Raw genomic sequence first — 25,252 nt, 5'->3', positions numbered from 1 at the left:
AATGATCAAATGCCTGCTGAATGTACATGAAACAACAATACTTGTGAAACTCTACATTTAAATACTCCAATAAGCTGGGTTTCAGTCGCTTAAATACATAGCTTAAATAGCTTAAAGGTCAAGTCCACCTCAGAAAAATGTTGATTTGAATCAATAGAGAAAAATTAGACAAGCACAATGCTGAAAATTTCATTAAAATCGGATGTAAAATAAGAACGTTATGACATTTCAAAGTTTTGCTTATTTTAAAAAAAAATAGACATATGAACGAGCCAGTTACATCCAAATGAGAGAGTCGATGATGTCACTCACTCACTATTTCTTTTGTTTTTTATTGTTTGAATTATACAATATTTCATTTTTTTACGAATTTGACGATTAGGACTTCCTTGCCTAAAGCACAAAATGTTAAAATAATGGAATTCCACACGTTCAGTGAGGAATGAAACTTCATTTCGCAAGACAATGACAAGAAAATAAAAATATTTCATATTTCACATAATAAAATACAAAAGAAATAGTGAGTGAGTGATGTCATCAGTTCCTCATTTGCATACCGACCGAGATGTGCATATAACTGTTTTGTGAAAAGAAGCGAAACTTTAAAATGCCATAACTTTCTTATTTTACATCCGATTTTGATGAAATTTTCAGTGTTATGCATGTTGAATTTTTCTCTTTTTATTCAAATCAAGTTTTTGTTGGGGTGGACTTGTCCTTTAAATACACTTTGCAATTTACAACATACATTATTTTGTGAAACAGGGTCTGCTTCTCCTTAAACCATGAATTTCCACCTTGGGCATCGCGTTCTGTATCTACATGTACCCTGCATTCTTCTGTGCATCTTACCATGCAATACCTCTATACCAATCTCCCAATAATCACCATTCGAAACTACTGGCACTCTTCAAAATTGCACAAACCCTCAAGAGTTGCCAATTCACCCATCATCACCAACAGCAAGCAATGGTTTTTTTCAGTACATATACACTGTACAGTTGAGGCCAGAAGTATTTTACATGTACACACAGGCCACTTGCCAAACATCATAGAATTTACGGTATCTTACAAAATGTTTGTGCTATCATATCGAATTTGATATCAAACAAATGAGTATATCATGCCCCTTTGTCATCAGGAGCTGAAAAATATTTAGGTGTCATTTTTTCGCCCCAAATCTTCAGTTTAGACAAATTGAAAATAAAAACTTGACAAAAACATTTAATATCTGTGCTACATGTAGTTAGTTCTCAACACAAACATATCAGATTACACTTTTTTGTTCATGATAGAAAATGTAATATAAATCATTGATTTGACATTTATGTATTTCTATGAAAAGATGTTTGAAAATATAATATCAAACAATAAAATACATTTGGCATGAATATCACTTTTTTTTAAAAAAGAAAATTCCACCTGAAATACACTAAAATCCCAACGGCCTCCCAGTCATGTAAAAAAGCTTAATTCGCTCTTTCATTTGATACCAACTTTGTAATCGTAGTATTCATATATATGAAGACTTAGTAAATTTTACGATTTTGGGCAAGTGAACAAATTTCACTGAATTCCATGGGTGTATGTAAACATTTGGCCTCAACTGTATTTTTGTTGATGTTCGACAGACATGTCCTCCGTCATAGCAATGCAAGTCTACTGACAATTAATCATTCAAGGATTTGACTCGTTTCCATACCAAATTTCCCCTTGCTCTCAGAAACCAGTCTCTGGCCTTTGATCTGCAAGATCCGAGGTTCAAATCCCACCCAGCACTCGCGTCCTTCGGGAAGGTGTTTATCTACATTTGACACTCTCCACCTCTGTGTAGTAAATGGGATCCAGGTAGGAAGAAATCCCTTGAATGCTCTGAGTTCTTGATCAGAGTTGCTTCGCTAAAGCCAGGGTGATAGTTAGGGATGTCAGTTGGAATTGCTCAGAGGGCCTTAAAATCACCTAGGATACAATATTTTGTACACAAAAATGCTAAAACTATGGCCTGAAAATGAATTGCCAGAGCCTGAATTGAGGCTATTGCCTGAAAACTGGCATCCCTGTATAGTGTCCACATAGCTAATAGAACCATTTTATTATTACGCTACATGTTCATAAATGTTGCATAGTATAGTTATCAAAATTAAACTATCCATTTATGGGCATCCAATATCTGACCTGGATTCGACCTTCTGAGAGCTTTTCTCACAAAACCAAGCTTACGATGACAAGTGTCTTTCTTTCAAGCAGTTGGATCTGAATTGGCCTTCCTAGAACTTTTCTTTGTACAAAGCCAGCTAATTTGGAGCGTGGACATCTCTTGGATCTTTTGGCAAAGGCATTAGTCCTTGCTTTGCCACTCTCCACCCAGGTGTTAAATGGGTACCTTGTAGGATGTGAAAGCCTACGTAGTATGCCTGGCAACTGAGTTCGAAAACTCTTGTTGGAATGCTCCCCATGGAGTGGAGAAATTAATGCACACACTGTAGATGGGCAAGCCATCTCCAACGACCGGAGTAATAGTACATCTATGAAGCGCTAAGAGACACTGTTCCAATGTAAAGCGCTATGTGAAAGCTGAATATTATCATTAATCATTATTCAACAATACTAAGTATTTTTATTTCAGTGGTTTCCACATCGCTCATCAGGAATAAAAGTTGTATCTTGACTTTGTCTTCAAAGAGCTGTTTTCACTGGGAGATCGCGTCCAGGTCAAGAGACCCTTTCGTGTCCTTACAAACGAATTGGTGTGCTCCCTGAACTGGAAGTCAAAGTTGGCAACCTCGACGTGCCGTTCCCTGCTCCTGCGCACGTGTTGGATGAAGGAAATAAGGGCGAAGCTCGTCATGCAAAGCCCGGCAATGACGGCTACTGTTATGGCAGTCAGTGATTGCGGCGGGAGTGCTAGACATGGGGACGAAATGAGAATGAGGCAATTAAGAAATAGTAAAGATAATAATCACCCCTATTCTCCGATCACTTCATTGGCTTCCGGTTCACTCTCGCATAACGTTCAAAATTCTACTCATTGTATACAAAATTACCCATAATATGTCACCCAAATATCTCCAAGACCTTATTTCCCTTCGTTCTTCCTCTTCTGTCAGATCCTTACGTTCATCATATTCCAATAATTTAATTCATGGCCCTCGCACTAAGACCCGATATGGGGATTGTTGCATTTTCTGTAATTGCTCCCACCGGAATAAACTCCCAATTCATATCCAAAAAGCTCCCTCCGTAGAAATTTTCAAATCGCCACTTAAAACTCACCTTTCCTCATAACTTTTTTTTTAATCGATTGTATATTATTATCTGCCAACCTGCATCCATATAAACATCCATATAAAGCGCCCTACAAATGTTATTATTATTATTCTTTTAAATCTTAAGTGCAATATTGTATCACTTATACACTGTTTTATATTCCTTGAAGTTCAACAAACAATTACAAAAAGAATGAGAATCATGGGAGAAAGGATTGGGACATTTTATTACCCGTTACATGGAACCCAAGATGGATTAAAGTAATCTCTGCGCACTTCGATGCGAAAGTTAAGCGCACTATATATATTCCACGAACTGTCCTCTATGTTACGTTGCCCACTGTGGCGTAAATAATTAACTTCAAGAAAATATAAAGATACCGGTCGAAACTTTGGAACCTGAGCTTTTTAACGAAGACACTGGCAAATAATTTGCTCTCCTTTTAGGTGCACTTATTGCTGGTTTAAAAAAAAATTTTCTTTAAATGCGTTTTCTGCAAAAGTACTTTCGCATCGAAGTGCCCAGAGAGGACGGTTCGTGGTGCGTGCGACGAATTGTAGAAATAAAGCATACGATTAATCGCTATTACCTTTGTGTTACCGGACCGAGTTCATTCAAGTTTCAATTACACACTACTTCTATAATATGAACAGGACCCAATTCATTAAAGTTTCAATGACGCAATACTTCTATATTATTGTTAAGCTAAAGCCGGGGTAATAATAATAATAACAACGCGCCTTGGAATAGAATATTTCTAGATAGATGGCGCTATATAAATGCCCATTATTATTATATCGTCCAGCCCTAATATTGGTTGGTTGCAAAATAAAAGAGGTCCAGCCCTAGTATTGGTTGGTTGCAAAATTAAAGAGGAAAAGATGATCAGTTTACCCGGAGCATGGGCGTGTATCGTAGACACATTGACTGCAAAACTGACGTTATTCGTGGCTGCTGCCTGGAATGTGTACTCTCCTAAAGAATGGAAGATGTAAGTGAAAGTGGTCCGACACACGTCACCGACCACCATCTCACACGTGGTGTTGGTCTGGTTTGACCATTCACTGGACGGTTCATCAACGGTCAAACATAGCTCGACGGGTAGACTGTGGAAAAATGATAATAGATGATTGTTGCAGCTTTCAACGTTTCATTTCAGATTGGTGTCATGGAGTTTTTTTTCAACAATGAATAAAGCATTATAAACAATAAAACAAAATCAAATTGAAAAAATAATGATAATATTGGAAGTCCACCCCAACAAAAAGTTAGTTTGATAAAAAAAAAGAATTTAAAGCAAGCTAAACGCTTTGAGTTTCATCAAAATCTGATGTTAAAGAAGAAAGTTATGACATTTAAAAATTTCCCAAAACAGCAAGCATTATGGTCGGAATGCAAATGAGGGTACCAATGACATCACCCACTCATTATTTCTTTTGTATTTCACTATAATGAAATATCTTAAAGTGAAAAAAAAAGTTTTATTCCTCTCTGAACATGTGGTACTGCCACTGACTTAATCTTTTGTGGTTCAATCAAGAGGGTCCTTATCTGAAAATATAAATTGAAATTGAAATATTCATACAATAAAAAACAAATGAAATGGTCATTTGCATAACAGTTCATAGTGCATATCAACATTTTTTCTTTAAATACGTAAAATTTCACAATGTCATACCTTTCTCATAATAAGTCTGATTTTTATCAAATTTTCAGCTATAGATTCAAATCAACTTTTATTTTCTGGGATAGACTTGAACTTTAACATTCGGGAATGATTACATAATACACCTCTGACCTTCCATTGCAGGTTATATTGACGGACTCCCTGTTGCCAACTTGGACGGATGACGAGCGACTTGCGATAGTTAAATTTGTAATAGCGTCTGAGAAGGAAGCAGGAAGTAAACAGAATAATGTGGTCATTGCAGGATGTAACAGATTAAGGATACGTTACTTCACAGGATAAATAACAAGGTCATACTGTACATTATACATATACATGTACAGTGGTGCTAAAAACTCAGTGAACCTCACCAGACAATGAACATACATGTATTTCAAGTGTTAAAGTGTTCTGCCATGTTCAATAGTGAAGTCAGGTGACAAAATATCACATTCAATAAAGTTTATTTCTCTGGGCTCGCCGAACAATGTAGTGTTGTGGTCTCCATTCAACACTCGGCATGAAGGAGTGCATTTTGTGGTGGGGATCACAAACTTTTTTAATAGCACCACTGTATATACATGTATGTACAACATACCAAATTCAAAACAGCCCATAAAAATATATAATGCACATTATTATTGTATGATACCAATGACAAAATATAAGTCTTACATTCTATTCTGATTGCTACGTTTTAGCATACTAATCTGATTTCCAGGAGGTGCTGCCTCTGGTGTATAAATTGTACCTACATGTAACCTAAAAAAAAGTGAACTCACCAACATATCTCATATTCTCCTTTCTTTTCTGAAGCGCATATCTAATATGTGTTATGTGCTATATAATTTGACTATTATTATTATTAAATAATAATATTATCATCATCATTATCATTGTTATTAATGCTAATATTATATCATTATTATTATCATTATTATGTTCATTATCGTTATTATTATCATCATTATCATTGTCATTATCATTATATTTATCATCATTATTATTATAATTATTATTATCATTATTATTATTATTATTATTATTATCATTATCATTATTATCATTATTATCATCATCATTATTATTATCATTAATATTATATTATATTATTATTATTATTATTATTATTATTATTATTATTGTTGTTGTTGTTTTTGTTGTTATTATCGTTATCATTATCACTATCATTATTATTATCATTATCATTGTTATTATTAACATACATTGCATTTCAGTATGCCAAGCACCCCCGCTCTCCAGGGCCAAAGGTCGTGTAAAAATAACTGACCAATGAAAATCACTCTAACTCAACTCACCTAATACTTTGATGGTTCTCCACCAGGAACCATTTATCCTTCTCAACTCCCCTCCCTTATCCTTGAGAGCTGTGATATTAGCTGTGATGTTATAGTCTCCCTTTGAAGGAAAACTGTAGACTAATTCAGGCTGCTTAAGAGTAGCAGCAGAGGAAGAAAGAAGGGGCAAGAAAGAGAGAAGGGGACAGGGAGAAGAACAAAAGAATAGAAAGAGAAGGAGAAAGAGTGAGAGAGAGAGAAATAAAGAAAGAAATGTAACAAAATAATATGAGAATAAATATACTGTGTACATTGCAAAAATACAAAGTTGTGTAAAAAAATACATGAAATGTATACGGTAAGTAAAAGGATCTGATCATGATGCATTTCATTTTTATAATATTAAAATGTCATTGAAAATTTACAAATGATACCGAGTGCATGTATGCAAAGTATAGTGCTTATCACACTTTGATTCTAAGCGATTTACACTGCGATTATATCATTACCCAGGTTATCGGATCCTTGCGTGATTGCACACAATGCATGCACATTCTCCACTAGCTTGGGAGCATTCCAAAAAAAAAATTTAGGATACAGGTAGGAAATACCCACAAGCACTATTTGGAGCTATCTGTTCTGTAAGGTTTTGGTGTTAATTTAATTATCTTTCAGTTGCAGAGAGCAGGACTCGTTCCATGAGAAAAAAAAGTGGCAGTGAAGAAGAAGTTAGCTCTGCAGACATTGTGTAGAATACATCGCAAACACATCAGTGGTTTATCCCTGTCTTGTAGCAGTGTGCCTTCACACTTTTGTCGCATCTACCAGAATTCCAGGGGGTGCTGCTTAAGGAAGATAATACATTGAGAACCCCCCCCCCCCGGAAAATCTTGGGGGTGCTTCTCCCCAGCACCCCCACTTCCCAAGGGCCATGCTACATGTATCTTGTGACCTATTCGATTTTACTTACTGATGTTGTTCTCATGGTCACCCCATTTCCCATGTTCCATTTGTAGAAAAGGAGGGCATCCTCCAAGAAGTAACTAGGGTCATAGAGATCAGCTTCTATGGTCAAGTTTGTCTTCGTAGGTATACTACAGGAAGGATTGCTCACATTGCATTGTGGGTAGGCACTGGAGCTCAACGAGATCTTGCCATTTATAGTATCTGTGGTGAGATTAAAAGTTGGGGAAGATAAGTTTTTAAAAGATATCTATACTTTATACACTACATGTGCAGCCAAGCAAAAAGGTGTCAACGAAAAACAAACTATCACAGCTGGTCAATCACACAGAAAAATATCCTGTATGGGAATATTCCAAGCTAAATGAATAATGCTCTGAAGCGAATTAAACATGTAATTAAATCCCTCTTTATCTTACTACTTTGAATATAAAAATATAACATTTGTGTGTACGGCTATGAGATCATCCGATACATGCATGCCACCTGTGATTTCAAGAATATTGTAGCGTATAATTTCTCGAGCTGGGGCAGCATGTAAACGCGACGCAGAATAATCCAAGAGCTGAGTCTGCATCGGCTCTTGTGCCTGCACCGCAAGCCGATGCAGCATGCATGTCAACACATTATGTTAAACATGTAAGCCTAGGCTACACTACATGTACATACAAAAATTATGTTGTCATCCTTTTAAAGGCTTTTAACATGGCTTTGACCCCAAAACGGTTTACAACTGAAACTACATTTCCTTTTGAAATGCAATGAAATCCAGGAAGTTACGACAATTGTATTCTACAGTCATACTGTGTTATAAAAACTAGTTCCTTTTTCTACCTCTTTTGTATAAGGTATTTATGGACACTATTATCTTTTCAAAGCATATTTACTTTAGAACACGTCTAGGTTGAATTCTCCTATCTTTTACTTTAACGAAAATGGATCGGGGGAGTTGGGGCAAATACAAAAACGAAAATTGATGCACTACTGTTGCCTTTCCTGCAGCATGAAGAAAAGGTGATGTGAAGTTTGTTCCCAACGTAAATTCATAAAATGGTTGGTCAAATTAATGACACACACAAAGTTGATCATACGTGTACTTCCAGTTTTCTTTTAAACTACTTGTAGAACCATCAACAAGGTTCATCAAATATAATTATTTCACTCACAAATATTTGCATGATAACTGAAATGAAAGACAATTGTGTCAATGACGTCAATTACAGTAGTACAGGAAGGATATATGGTAGGCCTACAATTATATTGTATTTCTTTTTCCTTTTTTAAAGGCCCACCCTACAAATATGGAAAAGACCACGATGTCAGGCATGCTTCATACAATGCGTCCCACAAAAAACGAAACCGAGATTTAGCGATGATTTATCATAACTTAATCATAAATACAATAGACAATGTAAAGCTTAGAATCTCCTCTCTCATCTGATATTACTTAGATTATTCCTCGCTCATGCGGTGAACAAAAATAATTTTAAGAAAGAATACCAAAAGCTCATAAATCTGAATTTAAAAAAGAAAATCACATGCCCCAAAGGTTCAGTATCTGCTCTTTTATTTGATACCTTAATCACGAAAAATGGTCAAGAAGTAAAAAAGTTATGCTCCCTTGAAATAATGCTTGTATTTCCATAATTTCATTAATTAAACATGTTTTCACTGGTTTCCCACAGAAGCTATCACATGGTTCACAAAATGCATGGCTGATCATCCACAAAACGTAGTGTCGAGTGAGATTGAACGCTAGCCTGTAAAACCTATTCATTTTATGAAATTATTGAAATTCAAGCATTATTTCAAACCAGAACTTTATTTCTTGACCATTTTCTGTAATTGAGGTATCAAATTAAAGAGCAGATATTGAACTTTTTAAAAATGTGGTTTTCTTTTTGAAATTCAGATACAGCCCGCCAAGTGACTTTTTGGTATCCCCTCTTCAAATTGTTTTTGCTCACTCATGCGTGAATGAGAAATGATCTAAGTAATTTCAGATGAAAGAGGGGATTCTAAGCTTTACAATGGTACATGTAGGTCATTCGTCTATTGCATTTGTGATTAAGTTATGAAAATAATCAATATATCTCGGTTTCGTTTTTTGTGGGACGCACTGTATAGATCTGCCAAGGGTACGTACAGGAATTTATCCTCTATTACAAATACAGTACAATACATGCAGAGGGACAGCTCTTTGAGTTTTGCACAAAAGTATAAAGCAGGGAATAATTTTCATGGTATCAGAATTTGCTTCACAATGTCTAAAAGACTGTTACACAGAATTCTTTTAAGTGTTGCAGATTTTTACCGACACAAACACAGAACATCGTTGAGAGATCTCCTCTTAAGACCAAAAATCCTAATCAAATTTTGTAAGCAAAATTACATGTAGTCCCTGCACAGAAATTTTTTTTTTTCTTTTTAGATCATGAACGTGCCAGCTTAAAACGAGACCTGACATCATTTTTCTATATATTTTAATGAAAAACTTAAGCCCTACAAAAAAAAACCAATCAGATATTGACTTTAACTTTGGTTGCAGGGGAGTTGTAAGAACTGAGATCACTTACCAGTGACTTTTATGCTTGAATTTGATACTCCAACCAGTGGCCCAAGTTCACCTTCATGGACCGTTACTGTTATCGTCATCTCCCCTGGCTTCAAGCTCATATCTAATGGTATTTCTATCGTACAGGTGTCTGCACTGAACATGATCTGTGGAAGATACTTGGGAGGACCGGTCCAAACGAAGACCCGATTTTTATTTGCATCCTTCAGTATGGAGGGATCAGTAGAAACTGTCGCCACAAACGTTGCGATGGAGCCTAAAAGCACAGGACCATCGTTGGTGACGGCAACAGTGTGTTCTTTGGCTGAAAAAAAGGAGAGAGATGGATATTACATACGGATTAGCTTGGTGTGGACAGTGATTTGTATCTTCTGGAATAGTCACTATCCGATCATCATCATAATCACCCCCATCATCATTATCATCATCATCATCATTCCCATCACCATCAACACCATTATCAGCAGTAGCATAATCATAATTACCACCACTAAGTCCTACCACCACCACCATCATCGTCATTGTCATCGCCATCATCACCAAGTCCACCACCACCACCATCACCATCATCAGCAGCAGCAGCATAATCATAATTACCACCACCACTATCGTCACCATCATCATCACCACCACCACCATTATCAGCAGTAGCATGATCATTATAATTACCACCACCAAGTCCTACCACTATCATCATTGTCATCGCCGTTATCATCATCATCACCACCATCAGCAGCAGCATAATCATCATAATTACCACTACCACCACTATCGTCGTCATCATCATTCAGCAGGATAATCATCATCACCACCACCACCACCACTACCATCACCATCAGCAGCAGCATAATCATCATCATCACCACTATCACCACCATCATCAAATCATAATTATATGAATACTACTGACTATACTGTCAAAGCAAATCATCTTACACAGAGCTCTACTACTGTCAAATGCATCCAAACCCACCCATGACCTTTGGTGCCCTATAACCTCAAAGCCCCTGCCATTACTAGCGTTGGATATACTATGCCCTTTTTAATTTTTCCCATTTGCAACATTTAAATTTTAAACAAGTGGAATGCCTCTGGCCGTCTCACCTGCATCACGCGGTTCAATATACATGTAGCAGCAGTGCTGAATTTGAATAGTACTCTAACTCGCACAAGATGTTCAGTGATACATGGTTACTCTTATGTCCACTTTTTATGAACTAGACCAATAAACTTACAGAGATATGATGGTTATTCAACAAAAAACCCCAACATGGCCAAAGTTCATTGACCTTACATGACCTTTGACCTTGATCATGTGACCTGAAACTCGCACAGGATGCTCAGTGATACTTGATTACTTTTATGTACAAGTTTCATGAATCAGATCCATAAACTTTCAAAGTTATGATGGTAATTCAACAGATACACCCAATTCGACCAAAGTTCATTGACCTTTGACCTTGGTCATGTGACCTGAAACGCCCACAGGATGTTCAGTGATATTTGATTACTCATATGTCCAAGTTTAATGAACTAGACCAATAAACTTTCAAAGTTATGATGGTAATTCAACAGATACCCCCAATTCGGCCAAAGTTCATTGACCCTAAATGACCTTTGACCTTAATCATGAGACCTGAAACTTGCACAAAATGTTCAGTGATGCTTGATTACTATTATGTCCAAGTTTCATGAATCAGATCCATAAACTTTCAAAGTTATGATGGGAATTCAACAGATATCCCCAATTCAGCCAAAGTTCATTGACCCTAAATGACCTTTGACCTTGGTCATGTGACGTGAAACTCATGCAGGATGTTCAGTGATACTTGATTAACCTTATGTCCAAGTTTCATGAACTAGGTCCATATATTTTTTTAAGTTATGATGACATTTCAAAAACTTAACCTCAGGTTAAGATTTTGATGTTGATTCCTCCAACATGGTCTAAGTTCATTGACCCTAAATGACCTTTGACCTTGGTCATGTGACATGAAACTCTAATAGGATGTTCAGTAATATTTGATTAACCTTATGGCCAAGTTTTATTAACTAGGTCCATATACTTTCTAAGTTATGACATCATTTCAAAAACTTAACCTCAGGTTAAGATTTAATGTTGACGTCGCCGCCGCGGCCGCCGGGAAAAGCGGCGCCTATAGTCTCACTCTGCTTCGCAGGTGAGACAAAAAATGTGCTGCAGAATATGGCTTTGCCCCCAAAATATTGAAGTGTACATGTATGCCTACATTTAAGACCTGATCCAGTGTCAATCACATCTGAAACTACTAGATTGAAAAATATAAATGTATAATTCACATTTCTACCCATTTCCATCAAGCATGGGATCCCCTCCCATGCTTGTAAGTCCACAACTTTCCTGACTTCTGAGCCTAAACTGTAATCTTTATTTTACCGTTTTTTCTTTGGTGTTTCCTTTCAGTCTGAGACCCTCTTCACACTGGCCACACTGGTTCAGTACCGGGACTGTCCCGAGACTGTAGTGGTGCTGCCTTTAGTGTGAATTCTCGGACCCGCAATAAACTACCCCAGGATAACCCCACTTCGCAATAACTCCGCAACAAACTATCGCTAGGCAAGCCATAGTAATAGCAGCGGGACAGCCACGAGACTATCGCAGTGTTCCTTCAGTTTGAAGGCACACTGTTACAACACCTGGATAAACCACTTTGGATATGTGTACTGTCAAGTTGGGGGCTCGTGGTCTAGTGGTTATGACTCTCACTCATGGGGTCACAAGCCTACAAGTATGTTCTGTTATGGAGATAATAAAAATCACTTGTTGCAGTGTGAACGGGTACAGGAAATTTATCCCAGGACTGTGCCGGAATAACTTTTCTACTGTGAATGCATTTATAGCGGGTTTATAACGGTGTCGGCGTCCCAAGACATGCAGCACCGGGATAAATTTGAAACCCAGTGTGAGAGGATATGAGTCAGATTATTTTGTATAACTACTTGGGTTGAATTCCCCTTTACCAATCACAACCTTTCAATGAGCTGTGCTTCTACAAAATTCTGTTATGCACTCCAAGGCCCTTTATTCTTAAGAGGGCTGTTTTTCCAACAAAACAACTATAGCCTACACGAAGGTTGTTTCATGTTATTTTGGGTTTTCTTGGTGTTCATTCATCACAAAGATTATCCCATGATCTTGTAATCTTGTTTTATAGGTGGCCTTAAAAAGAGTCTGATACCGTGTTTACACAGTGACTCGGCTCGGGGGTTGAACACGAGAGCCGTGCTCAACACGGCAATTTTATGCTGTGTAAACGCGATCAGAGTGATCCGCGAGCCATGTCGAACACGGCTTTATCGATCCTACAAAATCAAAGGTTTCAACCCGCGACCCGAGTCAGACTCGGCAATTTTTTCGTGTGTAAACAGAAAGCCGTCTCGAACTCTCTTGACCTAGGTCACTGCGCGCTCTTTCACTTTTGGCATTGTTGTTGTTCGCACGGACAAGATTCGATTCCGGCGGTGAAGTTCCCGCGTTTAATTTGTGACGTCATAATTCTTCTTCCGTTCGAGATCCGCGAGCCGTGTTGAACTCGCCTTTTTATATGTACGTATGAACGCGATCTCTGATCCCTTCTTCGCAGTGTTCAACTCGGCTCGAGGATTAAACACGCCAGCCGAGTCAAAGTGTAAACACGGTAAGAGAGTGACAGAATATCAAAAGGATCAGGACAACAGAGTGATCAAGCCAGAATAGGATTAGGAATATTCAGTATTTACTGAACTGCAGTGCATGTGTCTCTATTGTTCTATCCTATCAATAGGTTGTGAAGTCAAGAGCAACTAAAAGACCACAAGTATTCAACCTTGAACAGTGTAGTGTCCAGTTTGTTTAAAACAGCTTCAGTCATGGGGGAAATAGTCTGAAATAATCATCATAGCAGAGAGTATCTCCGAACTCCCTGACCATTGATGGGAATAACCGTCTTTTTTCTGGGGACTTATTCAAAAATATCTGACATTATACCACGATAAGCGTGGCCAAGCCCACTCACACTAGTGCGAGGTCAGTATTGGCCAAGCCAAGTGACTGACAGTGTACAACGTACACTTAGTTCAGCAGAACAACCAATGCAGTGCTGCCAACCTGGACAAGAACATTTCAGTATTTTCAAGGCTGAAAATCATTATTTTGGTGAGGAAATTAGTATTTTCACAGGAATACCATAGGACAACATATAAACTGAAACTTTAGAAATCAGTATTTTGCATGAAACCATCAGTATTCTTCTCTATTTTCAAGACTAAATACGGAAAATCAGTACTACTTGGCAGCTCTGCTGGTATATCATGGTACATAGACCACTGATGTCACACTATTCAAGGGGGGAAGGTTGGGTTAGGAAACATTATATCACCCCCTCCCCCTCCAACAATAGGATCATCCCTCATAAACTTTTAATATACATGTAAAATATACCGCTTCTTAATTTTGAAAAAAATGATATGATACTAGACCTTGTCATTGACATTGTTAAATAAAATAAAAGACAAGTCCACCCCAACAAACTTGATTTAAATAAAGAGAAAAATCCAACAAGCATAGAACTAAAGTTCTCATAAAAATAGGATCATCGGATGTAAAAACAGAAAATAAGTTATGACATTTCAAATATGTGATTTCATAAAATACTCTATTCTAGATGCACATCCTGCTTGGTATGCAAATGAGGAGACTGATGACATCATCCACTCACTATTTCTTTTGTATTTTGTTATAAGAAATATTATAATTTTCGTCTCATTGTCAAGCGAAACGAAAATTATTTCCTCCCTGAGCTGAACATGTGGAATTAGCAGTTTTATACTAAATTTCGTTTCAATCAAGTTGGTCCTGGCTTATTGTCAAATCTGTAAAAAAATAAAATATTGTTTAATTCAAATAATCGTAAACAAACGGATATCATCAACTGTCTCACATGCATGTCACTTGTTGTTTATATCATTGTTTTGTGAAAAATATTAGGAGTCTAAAGCCCAGGGCAGGCTTAAAGCCAAAAAGTGAAACTTCAATTTCAAAATGTCATAACTTTCTTACCCTGCATCCAATGTTGATTAAATATTCAGCATTATGCTAGTTTGATTTTTTTTCAATTTATTCAAAACAACAATTTTCTGGGGTGGACTTGACATTTAATCAATTTTAATTTAATGACTTTGGCCTAGTCTGTCTAAACTAGTGAAGCTCCCAGGGGGGCCAGTCAAACATATTGCTGTACACACGTGTAACCCCAAATACACGTTTTAAAGGGGTGTTTTTTTTTCAGTTTTGGATGCGGTCCGCGCATGGACTGAATTTGGGTATCAAAAACACTGATTTTCAAGAAAAAGGGTGGTTTTTAAAGACTGGTCAATGACAATGGTCAATCGCGGGGTCAAACGTATTTAGGGTATGTTTTTTCCCAAAGCTTCCCCCCCCCCCCCCCGAGGTCATATTTTGGCAACTTATTCAGGGGCCAATTATGTAAAGCTTGCAAAAGACTTGTTTAGGGGGTTATTTTTCATACAGAGAAAAACTCATTTGGGGTGTTTGGAAATTCCTTGGTCATGCATGTGTACAGCAATATATTTGACTGCCCCCCGGATAAAGCTACATTTACAAAAAGATCTTGAATACTGTTGATTGCAACTCGAAGTCACCTCTTCAAACTCTTCCAGAAAAGAAGCAGATTGGATGTTAGAATAAATGCCTTCGGAGCTAGAGTAGTTCGAGATTGGAATTCACCTACCTAATGAAGTTGTCTCTACTCCATCTACATGTAGGCCTATATAAACTCCTTCAAGCCAGACTTGATAAGTTCTGGAATGCAGAGTGGTACTGTCATCCTTGGGAATGATACATGTACATGCACACTGGGCACTGACACTGTTCTAACAAACTTTGAGGAGGAAGATACATAGTGATAGACTTTGGATGAGAGATAGACCTGAAAACTCGACTGCAGACCTCTGTATTTTTTCCAGTACATCTGGTAAGGACTAAGTAATAGATCTAACTAAAGTCTTAAAGAGAGTCTAGTCTTTCTATTCTAGTCTACTCACCTTCCTTTTTATGTGAATTAATTTCAATATCCTGACCATATAAGTGGCGTTCGTCAGTCAGCATTCCAACATTAGCATTCGCTCTTTCTTCAGCTGCAGTGTCATCAGACATATGCCTCCCAGCAGCTGTAGATACACCTCGCACCCCATCGCCATCATGACCGTATTCCTCTGCCACAAGCAGCGCGGGAGTAGCGGCTGCGGAACGTCCACTGTCCGCCTGTCCAAGCCAAATCATTAACGTTAGACAGGGGCAAAGAAACCAAGTCCAAGTCTGAGACTGAGTACGATGCGACAGTAACAACACCATGATTGATTACGAATCGGAATACACGATTCGATTGACAGACTCTGGCTGTTCGAGCCAGACTCTGATCAAGTTTGAGCTGAAAATCCTGATTGGAATTGCAATATGACGTGGATGGATTTCCATCGTCGGAGGCGAAGTGCAGACAGGAAACGCATGCGGCCTAAGCATCGGCGTGGCGGCGGTACCGTACTTGCAGCAAGGCTTTGATCGTGTGTATAATTGTGTGTAAACGTAAACATTACCACATAAACATGCGGCTACTGCACGTGACTGTAGTTCTAGTTTCAGTGCAGCAGTAACAAAGATAGTTTATATTGGAGTTTGAGTAAAGTGTGGACTTTGAAAATATTTCATGCTACAAATGTACCGGTATTTGAATTCTTCCAAAAAGTCATTAAAATACATCTCAAATATATTCAAAGAAAATTTATTTAGTGCTAAAGTATTAAACTCAAAACTACAGTGATAGCTCGAGATGTTGTTTCTTGCTAAAGACTAACTAACGGGACTTTCCCTTCATGCCCTTGGTCCTTGTCGTGACTTTGAGCCACCAATCCTGCATGAGCGCGCGCGAAACGTGAATAATGTTGCAGAAGCTTATCATCCTCCTAGAATTAGAAGGCTCCAAATGACTGGTTGCCAACAGGCACAAGACAGAAGAAGGGAGAGAACCTGCAATACGATACAAGTTGAAAATCATGAAATAGCTTACAATTATCATGTTGTAGGTTAATTGTTCGTGTTAGTCAAGAACAGTTGCTAGCTGCGTGAAGTACGGCGGAACAACTGACAAATCAGAGACAGAACTATATTAAGCCTTGGTGAGAAGCTTTCTGATTCTCTCTCTCTCATTCTGACGACTAGTCAACATTAATTATGATTTTACTGTCTGACGTTAAATAAACTGATAAAGGGACATGGTCCAGTCTGGAAATATTTATAATCAATAAATAGAGTAACATTCACAGAGCAAATTGCTGAAAATTTGATCAAAATCGGATAACAAATACAAAGTTATTTTTCATTTGCATTATTTCTGTTACAGTTATAGGCATGTCTTCATGAATATTCATTAGGTGGGCTGATGATGTCATATCCACTTGTTCTTTTGTATTTTATTATATGAAATTAGGTTTATTTAAAAAATTTCAACCAAGAACTAAAACAATTGGATTATTTATTTATTGCCGCAACTTATTTCATCATGACATAATGGAGACACATCATTCTTATTATTTCATCTAAGAAAAGTGGGGATGCATGTGACATCATAAGCCCACCAGGCCCCCACATAATGAATATTCATGACAATGTGCATACAACTGTTTTCACAAAATATTGATAAACTTTGAAATTAAATAACTTCCTTATTTTTTGTCCTATTTTGATGAAATTTTACTGACTAAATAAACCGATGTCTATGGACTATTACACGCGCTAGATTCTGCTTAATATTTGACGGAATGAAGCCATATTTTGGTATAAATTTCCAGCTCCCCATCATATATGTATAGGGCTAGATATATTATTCTGAACCTGATCTCCATGTTTTTATTTTCAAGTCTGTTCTATAATTTCTGTAGAATCCTCACACATCCTAAATTCATTCATTTATTCATTCATTTAGTAATAAAAGAGATTCTCTAACCACAATATATGGATATAGCTTGCCCGACGTGTTGTCGTAACGAAGAGAACAAGCTAGAATGATACACCCAACGTATCCTTACCGCGCGTTATCCATTCTTTCCGCGCTCCAATGCACCAATTCACTTTTAATTACATTCCACGGAGGCCTCGAACCCCAGGGCTTCGAACACGATTGACTATGCATTCCTGCAAGGTTTACCAACATTAACGAAACAACCAACATTTACCTGCTATGTACAACCGTAACGCAGGTAAATAATATTTTAATGGGGGTGCATATGGAACTCTTGCCCATATATCTAATGGCAAATTTTCTCTTTTTTTGAGGTGAAAGGTAATCTGTTTCTAATGTTATTTATCTTTCAAGTTAATTTGGAGCAGGTTATTCATATCTACTTCTATCTTCTGAATTAAAATGGGCATGTTGTTCTGCTTCTACATGTAGTTTTCAATTATAGACATGATTGGCATAGATCTAGTGAATTTTGAGTACCATGGTCATGGTAAAAACAAACAAAATTAAGGGAAAAAATTGAGTTTTGTACATAGGATCGAGGCAAGGCTTTATGTTTAACTTTTCTTTGCTCTGGGACATGAACTCTGATCTTCTGTGCTGAATTATTTTCAGGGAGGGATCAATGGATTGCTTGAGCATGAAATGAAAAAGTTCACGTAGCACCAAGTGTGCACTGGTGCTGCAAATTTTGCGTTGAAAGGCAGCGTAGCTCAGTCGGTTAGAGCGCATGTTTTGGGTAAGATTGTAAATCAACATGCGGGGTTCGATTCCCGCTCATGCCGAAACCCGTCTAACAAAAAATGCTGATGCTATATAGCATTGTGTATAATCTTGCCTCACCATTGCATTCAGTACAGGTGTGAATGCAGTTGGAAAACACTCTGTCCATCGGAAAGGACGCAAATGTTGGTCCCGTGTATCAGAGAGTCGCAACCTATGCACGTTAAAACAATACACTATTCGTCAAAGAGTAGGGTGTTCACCCAGTGTATTGCACCTGCCGGTCCCTGCAAAATTCAGGTCAAGTCAATCTTGACGTTCATATATGCCATAATAATCAATATGATGATTGTGGGCATTAACAGGAAGGGTCATAGGTAAGAGTTAAATCAAATTTTTGTAATTGTTTAGATCTATACTTTCCATAATTTTGTAGGTGATGGCACGTTGCCTGTTCAAAGCCCGCTCTCTTGCTGAAAAAGAATCCATGCTGAAAGAAGAGATAGTACGAGGAACGACCCGCATTCTTTCTCTCGTCGATGCTTCTTCTCTGGTAGTGACTGGGAACTTGAACCTGACCTTGTATGCTCTCAAGGTCATTCCGCGTCATTTGTATCCTGTATTATTGGCTGCAAGTTTACGGAGGGGTCTGGTTGTTTCTACGAAGGCCATCATCGGTTCCTGGCCATTTGCATCACTCAACTTTCCAGCCCTTCATAATTATTCTGAGTAAGTGGGCTTTAGGTGATGCCATTTATTTATTTTTTTGTTCCAATTAGACAACAGGGGGGAGGTAATATGTAGAGTTACTGGTCATGACCAAGATCTTCAGACAGATCCAGTGTATTAACTGAGCCCCTGAGCCATTTTATTGAATGAAATATTTTACAGAAAGTTAGAAACTTTCATGTTCCTGTTTATTTTGTCTTATTACTTTGAATCAGGATACAGGGGGGGGGGGGAGATTACAAGGGGACCTGGGACGATTTTGCCCCCTCAAAATGCTCATAAGCACCTGTGAAAAACACCATTCATTGAAGTGTTAAAGTTTATCCAATGCTGCAGGGCTATTTCATGGTTACGTTACATTTGGAGACACCTTGACTCATACTTGGAGCTGTAACTCCATTATTATTGATAGGAACTAAACATCTCCTCATCACAACAAAGTACACAGTCTGTCTATCGTTTGCATAAAAACAAAACTTGGGAAATTCTATTATGCTCCTGGCAAATCTTTGGAATGTGTCGGTTACTCACGTTACATGATTTGGACCAACCTGTGGAATTGCCCTGCAGAGTTTAGACAGTAAATTAAGTAAGTTGTGACAAGTAGCCCCTCATAAATAAAAATGAAATAATTTTTACCCATGCAGTATTCCTAGTATCCAACAAGCCGATGAACAGCATGATCATCCAGCCCTAGCTGCTGCTATCGCCATATCGGAGCAGAAAGATTGCAGAATCGAAGATGTTGACCTCACCTCTCTCAACATTAGTAAGTATTAAAGCACAGATTCTCATAGAATTTAGCTTTTCCCCAGATCCAGGCAGCTACATGTACCTATCCTTGGTTCTGTTTTTTAAACTGGTATTGTAAATGATTAATGTATGAATTTTAATTGCCGATAAATAAAATAAATGAAAATAGGTTGATATTATTCATCTTAACTCATTTCTATTCAATTACACGGGTCTTGTGGTCCACTGGTAAGAGCATTGGACTCATAATCGCAAGGTTGTGAGTTCGAATCCCAACTCTGCCATTGTCTCCACTTTGATAAAAATCTGTCGTCTATTTATACGTCAGCCACTATGACTGATCAACCTAGACGTAAAATGTTTCCAAGATGATTGGTTATATACCAGCTTGGCGTTTACCAGCAAAATTGCTGTCCTGTCAAGTTCATCCGGGAGTTACCACAAACACACAAACATTATACCCTCACCTGACCTTTTCTCTCTCTAATGTTCTTCTTTCACCCCTCCTCCCCCCCCCCCCTCTCTCCCTATTTTTCTGTAGGTGACAGAACCAATGATTTGTTCTTGAATACCTTATTGAAGGGAAGACAAGCTGAAACACAGGAATCAAAATGTGAGAAGCAACACAGAAGCGCATCGTCAAAAGGTAACCTAAAATTTCTCCCTAGTAACTTTTCTTGTGAAAAACTCCTGAACATTTAATACTTGAACTCTATTCATCTGCTCATGAAAAAGAACAAGATCAGTCATCAAAATTGATTTGTGAAAGAGAACGTGGTGTACATTTCTGGAACAAAGGCATTTTGCACATTCCTTTCTTAAGTAGGGGTCTTTTTTGTCATAGTACGAGCATATCATCTGTAGCGCATTTCATTGCATGATCGGTGCAGGAACATCATGCACAATATAAGGCCATCGTACAATCAGCACATGGGCATGGTACATTGTAATGACATCCTACACAATTAGCACTGGGTTATCATACGATCAGCACAGGGTAATTTTACAATCTCGGAACAGCCTCTGTACAGCTTTATGTGGCCCTTTATAATCCCCAACTCATGAAATCATATGTTTGCCTTACTTATGAAGTCGTCGCCTTCCCGCAGAAAGGCCATTAACATGCACGTGCGCGAAAAGTACATTTTTTTAGAAAACACAGATCATGTTTTGACCTTATTTTTGTGCTTTTAGCAGCTAGTGTATGATTTTCTGTCCTAATTCTCATACTTTCTGACAATGCATGATGTTTTCTTCATTGATATTTGTTTGTTTTTTATTTAAAACAATCTAAACGCTTTCTAATCTTAAGAAGGAATACCTTACGCCCTATTTCCAGGAAGAAAAATGGCAATCCGCTAATCCAGTGACTGCAGAAAGGCCGCTAGCGCGAATTGGTCTAAACGAGAAGCATATTGTAAGAGAGAAAGGATGCGTCTATTTGCAAAAGCATGTTGGAATGTTTTTGCTTATTTTTTCATAATGACGTCATCTTTAGGTTCGAGAATGGTACCAGAAGAATACTTTATTCATTTCAGCAATAAAACAAAAGTCAATTTTTTTGGCGCCAAATTACGTTGGTGATGAAATAATGTAAACGCAAATATCTTAGCCTGTGGCCCTTTGTGATGCCACTCAAAAAATTGTAGACTTATCTATCAAAAGATGATTGCAGCAAATATAAATGAAGCGTTTGCTTTTGATTACGTTACTGTATATGTTTCATGTAAGGTATTGACCTATGTATTTATATGGCTGTGTTTCAAATCATTTCATTATACAGAGCACAAAGGACTGAGAATTCTGATGAACTCGAGGGTAACCGGTCAAGGAATCAAGGCCTTCTTTAAGAAGAGGAGCCAACTCCAAGCTGTCAATATACATGTACGTAACAAGAGACTCTGGGTTGACCAATGTGGGACAGAACTGGTTGAGAGAGTCTTGACTTTTGTTGAAAAAGAGGTGAGCCTATAGACATGAATAACTTTGGATATTGGGTAGTTCAACTTTGTTATAAGGTTCAGAATGGGATACCAGAAGTATTCCACAAGTTAGGGAATATTGCACAAATTGAGGATCATGAGAACAATATTGGATCTATTGAATGGACATTTTTATGAATAACTTACACTGTATTATGAGTGGAGAAAAGCCATGAAATATAACCATTTTCTACAATTATCATTATTCATCAGGCAGTGCAATACAGCATCATATTACACAGCAACTTTCCTACATAAGCCTAAGCATGGAAGCTCATTAGATTATGGTGCAATTTGCAATATGCTCTGTTATCACCCGTATCAGACATCTGAGCTGGTAATTTACAAAACCATATTGCCCTAGATTTTCTGAATATGCGGGAAGGGATAGGTATATTGTTTGTATTTTGCTTGGTCTCTATGCGCGTATTGACTTTTCATGCAGAGACGATGCAAAATATACCTTTGTATTTTCCCTGGTCTCACATCCGGGCATTTGAGGATGTGTGGAAAGAGATACGCTTCATAACGATCCGCACAGCAACAATATACGTCATAATAAAGACAACACTGGATTCGGGCGCTGGATATGTGTCCCTAGTGATGCTGTCTTATGATTACAAGTACGTCATAATGGTAAATTACAGAGCCTGGCCCCCTGATATAAACATGACACAGTAGAACCACATTCTTGGAAGAAATATCTCAATTTTCATGATTTTTGCTCAAGATGTCTGATTTGGATGATAAAAATATTGACTGGCACTTCTTTAAGGGAACATCAAATATATTGCCCTTAACAGAACCATGTTGCCCTTAGTCTAAAGACTCAGGCCAATATGATGCTTTTGTAGGCAATATATTTGATGTACCCTTCAATGCCTGTCAATGTTATACAAATATTGCATGGGCAAATCATGCCAATAAAAATATGAGTTTTTGATGTACTGTAAGATGGCACTGTATGTACATGTAGATAATGATGAAAATTATTGGTTAAAACTTAAGGTATCATTGTTCTGAGGAGATACTGTCAAACACATCCATCAAAGGGGTATGAGAGATTCAGACGGCTACACTTCGTAATTCCAAAGGTTCATAATTCTGAAGGTTCTTTATTCCGAAGGTTCGTACTTCCGAAACACGGAAATTGCCTATACCTCGGTGTTAATTAATCTGGAAACGTAAAAGGGTTTGTTAATCCAAACTTATGTTGCATTATTCCGAAGGTTCGATAATCCGAAAACGAAATAAGATTTGTTGTTCCGAAGGTTGTAAGTCCGAAAACGAAATAAGGTTTGTTAATCATTTCGTTTTCGGACTAACGAACCTTCGGAATTACGAACCTCATTTCGTTTTCAGATTAACGAGCCTTCGGAATTACGAACCTCACTTTGTTTTCGGACTAATGAGCCTTCGGAATTATGAACCTTCAGAAATGTAAAATCTTTGGAATAACGAACCTTCTGAATATCCGAACCTTTGGAATGACGAAGCTTTGGAATTACGAATGTATGCGGTTTCAAACATATGATCTTCGTATACAAATAATTTACATCATTGAAGATATTAGTTAGAATTTCATTAAAAAGTATCTTTGAAAAGGTTCTAGCACACATGAGACATACTGTAGCTTACTGCATTTTGACATATCCAAAGGAGTTAGAGAATTCAAACCAGTATGATTGCGGTTAAACATGGTCTCATATTGAATGACATCAGTAACCATTTTAACCATGCACTCTTAGTAAATTATTTTGTCTTTTATGATTCGCAGGGAACAACCGAGCTTAACTTGAGCTACAACAGCCTTAGAAATGAGGGTCTTCGAAGGATCTTGCCTTTTATTCAGCAGTTTCCAGCACTGACTGTACTCTGTCTTCAGTACAATACCCTGAACTTGACAAAAGATCATGACAACTCAGTAGTGACCAGTTTATCGTCTACATTGCAACATCTTCCCCGTTTGAGGTATCTCAACTTAACTGCGAATCGTATAACCAGGAAATTAGCAGAAATACTGAGAATAGTGGAGCAGCCATTGATTCTCCTTGATGTGACCTGCTGCATGCTATCTAAAGAAGATATCGCTTATCTCGCTGGGTCTTGTCATTGTCAAGGTATGCAACACCTGCTCTTGAGGGATAACTATGACTTTGGGCGCAACTGGGATGTAGCTGAGAGACTCCTCCGGAACGTTGCTGACAACCTGGTAGAGCTTGATTTAGAGCACTGCAACCTTGGACAAATTCAAGGTTTTGCTGGACAACTTGCCATCCTGGCGCCAAGATTCAAATGCTTGAGGTCTCTGGAGATCCAGCGGAATTTCTTAAGAGCTAGGGATCAGATCAATGTGGTTGTGGAATATGGTAACTGCCCTTCAATGGAGATGCTTCGATTGTCTTTCCCAGTCCAAGAGGATGATGTTTTTGTGGTGGAAGATGAAGGTAGGACTGATCCGGAATGGTTTGAGAATGTTTGCAGGAAAAGGAAAGCTGAAACTAGGCATCATCAATCAAGCAGTACTGATTGTAAACAAATAATTGTCTTCGTATATCAAGAAGACTTTGTATCCCATTCAGCTGAAACACAATTTACATTTTCAATTTGATAATTGATATGTCACAGCATTGGAGATGTTCTGCATATTTCTGAAATCCCTAAAAACCATTAAGATCTAAAGTTTGAGTGACATTTATCATTCCAAAGATTCAAATTTCTGAAATACATGTACAGTATTTGTTATTCAAGGAGATTTTGTATCCTATTTAACTGAAATGTGATTTCCATTTTTAATTGAATAATTGAAGTGTCACTGAATTACTGAATATTAGCTTGCTGTTTCTGAATATCCTAAAAATAAATCATTAGGATATTGTGATTCATTTTAAGTTTATTATCCCAGATTAAAAATTATGGAATATATGTCAATTTGAATTTGTATATCAAAAAGATCTTGTATATTCCTTCCAGCTGAAAATTAATTTTCATTTTCAATTTGACAATTGACTCATCACCAAATTGCTGTTGCATATCTTTAAATCCCTAAAAAGAAATCAGATTCATTACATGGTCTTGTCGGGATGCTCATTTTTTCTAAGGTTTAAATTCTCTTCAAGGTTTCTTATTCTGAAACCGGGATATACCAAGATGTTGATTAATTTGAAAATTAAAAGGTTTTGTTTATCCCCAAAGATAAATTTTTTATTTCGAACCTTCTGATTCATGAACCTTATTTTATT

General features: G+C 37.5%; 2 protein-coding genes and 1 long non-coding RNA gene across 5 annotated transcripts; 2 read left to right on the top strand and 1 right to left on the bottom strand.

The window, feature by feature from the left end:
• Positions 1 to 1,406: 1,406 nt before the first annotated feature.
• Positions 1,407 to 16,446, bottom strand: LOC121422335 (transmembrane protein 130-like). 2 transcript variants are annotated; one of them, XM_041617313.1, is made up of 7 exons: positions 15,851 to 16,446; positions 9,771 to 10,073; positions 7,202 to 7,398; positions 6,253 to 6,385; positions 5,066 to 5,153; positions 4,162 to 4,373; positions 1,407 to 2,904 (listed from the first exon to the last, which is right to left on the bottom strand). In XM_041617313.1, the coding sequence occupies exons 1-7, from the start codon at positions 16,158 to 16,160 to the stop codon at positions 2,645 to 2,647; spliced, it is 1,503 nt and encodes a 500-aa protein (XP_041473247.1). In that variant the 5' UTR covers positions 16,161 to 16,446; the 3' UTR covers positions 1,407 to 2,644. The 2 variants fall into 2 exon arrangements, with proteins under 2 accessions (XP_041473247.1, XP_041473248.1); XM_041617314.1 differs by having other exon boundaries at positions 6,253 to 6,382; positions 15,851 to 16,436.
• LOC121422337 lies at positions 3,783 to 4,255 on the top strand. The gene is made up of 2 exons (XR_005971151.1): positions 3,783 to 4,066; positions 4,105 to 4,255. It is a non-coding gene; the product is annotated as an uncharacterized LOC121422337 (long non-coding RNA).
• LOC121422334 (leucine-rich repeat-containing protein 14B-like) lies at positions 13,538 to 25,041 on the top strand. Of its 2 annotated transcripts, none has more exons than XM_041617312.1 (6): positions 13,538 to 13,943; positions 18,983 to 19,275; positions 19,923 to 20,044; positions 20,570 to 20,674; positions 21,812 to 21,990; positions 23,788 to 25,041. In XM_041617312.1, exons 2-6 carry the CDS (start codon positions 18,986 to 18,988, stop codon positions 24,619 to 24,621), a joined length of 1,530 nt encoding a protein of 509 aa, XP_041473246.1. In that variant the 5' UTR covers positions 13,538 to 13,943; positions 18,983 to 18,985; the 3' UTR covers positions 24,622 to 25,041. The 2 variants fall into 2 exon arrangements, with proteins under 2 accessions (XP_041473246.1, XP_041473245.1); XM_041617311.1 differs by lacking the exon at positions 13,538 to 13,943 and adding an exon at positions 16,534 to 16,981.
• Positions 25,042 to 25,252: the final 211 nt, after the last annotated feature.

Source organism: Lytechinus variegatus, chromosome 10, assembly GCF_018143015.1.
Source record: "Lytechinus variegatus isolate NC3 chromosome 10, Lvar_3.0, whole genome shotgun sequence".
In the NCBI taxonomy this organism is placed as follows: domain Eukaryota; kingdom Metazoa; phylum Echinodermata; class Echinoidea; order Temnopleuroida; family Toxopneustidae; genus Lytechinus; species Lytechinus variegatus.
Note: the sequence above shows the minus strand (reverse complement) of the source record. Positions and strands in the feature narration are given on the sequence as shown.

Coding starts and splice junctions, on each gene's coding strand:
- LOC121422335 (XM_041617313.1), bottom strand. CDS start 16,160: ATGGTGTTGTTACTGTCGCATCGTACTCAGTCTCAGACTTGGACTTGG. Junction 6,386..7,201: donor TGACCATGAGAACAACATCA/GTAAGTAAAATC, acceptor GCTACTCTTAAG/CAGCCTGAATTAGTCTACAG. Junction 5,154..6,252: donor GAGAACCATCAAAGTATTAG/GTGAGTTGAGTT, acceptor CTTCCTTCTCAG/ACGCTATTACAAATTTAACT.
- LOC121422334 (XM_041617312.1), top strand. CDS start 18,986: ATGGCACGTTGCCTGTTCAAAGCCCGCTCTCTTGCTGAAAAAGAATCC. Junction 20,045..20,569: donor CCTCACCTCTCTCAACATTA/GTAAGTATTAAA, acceptor ATTTTTCTGTAG/GTGACAGAACCAATGATTTG. Junction 21,991..23,787: donor TGACTTTTGTTGAAAAAGAG/GTGAGCCTATAG, acceptor TATGATTCGCAG/GGAACAACCGAGCTTAACTT.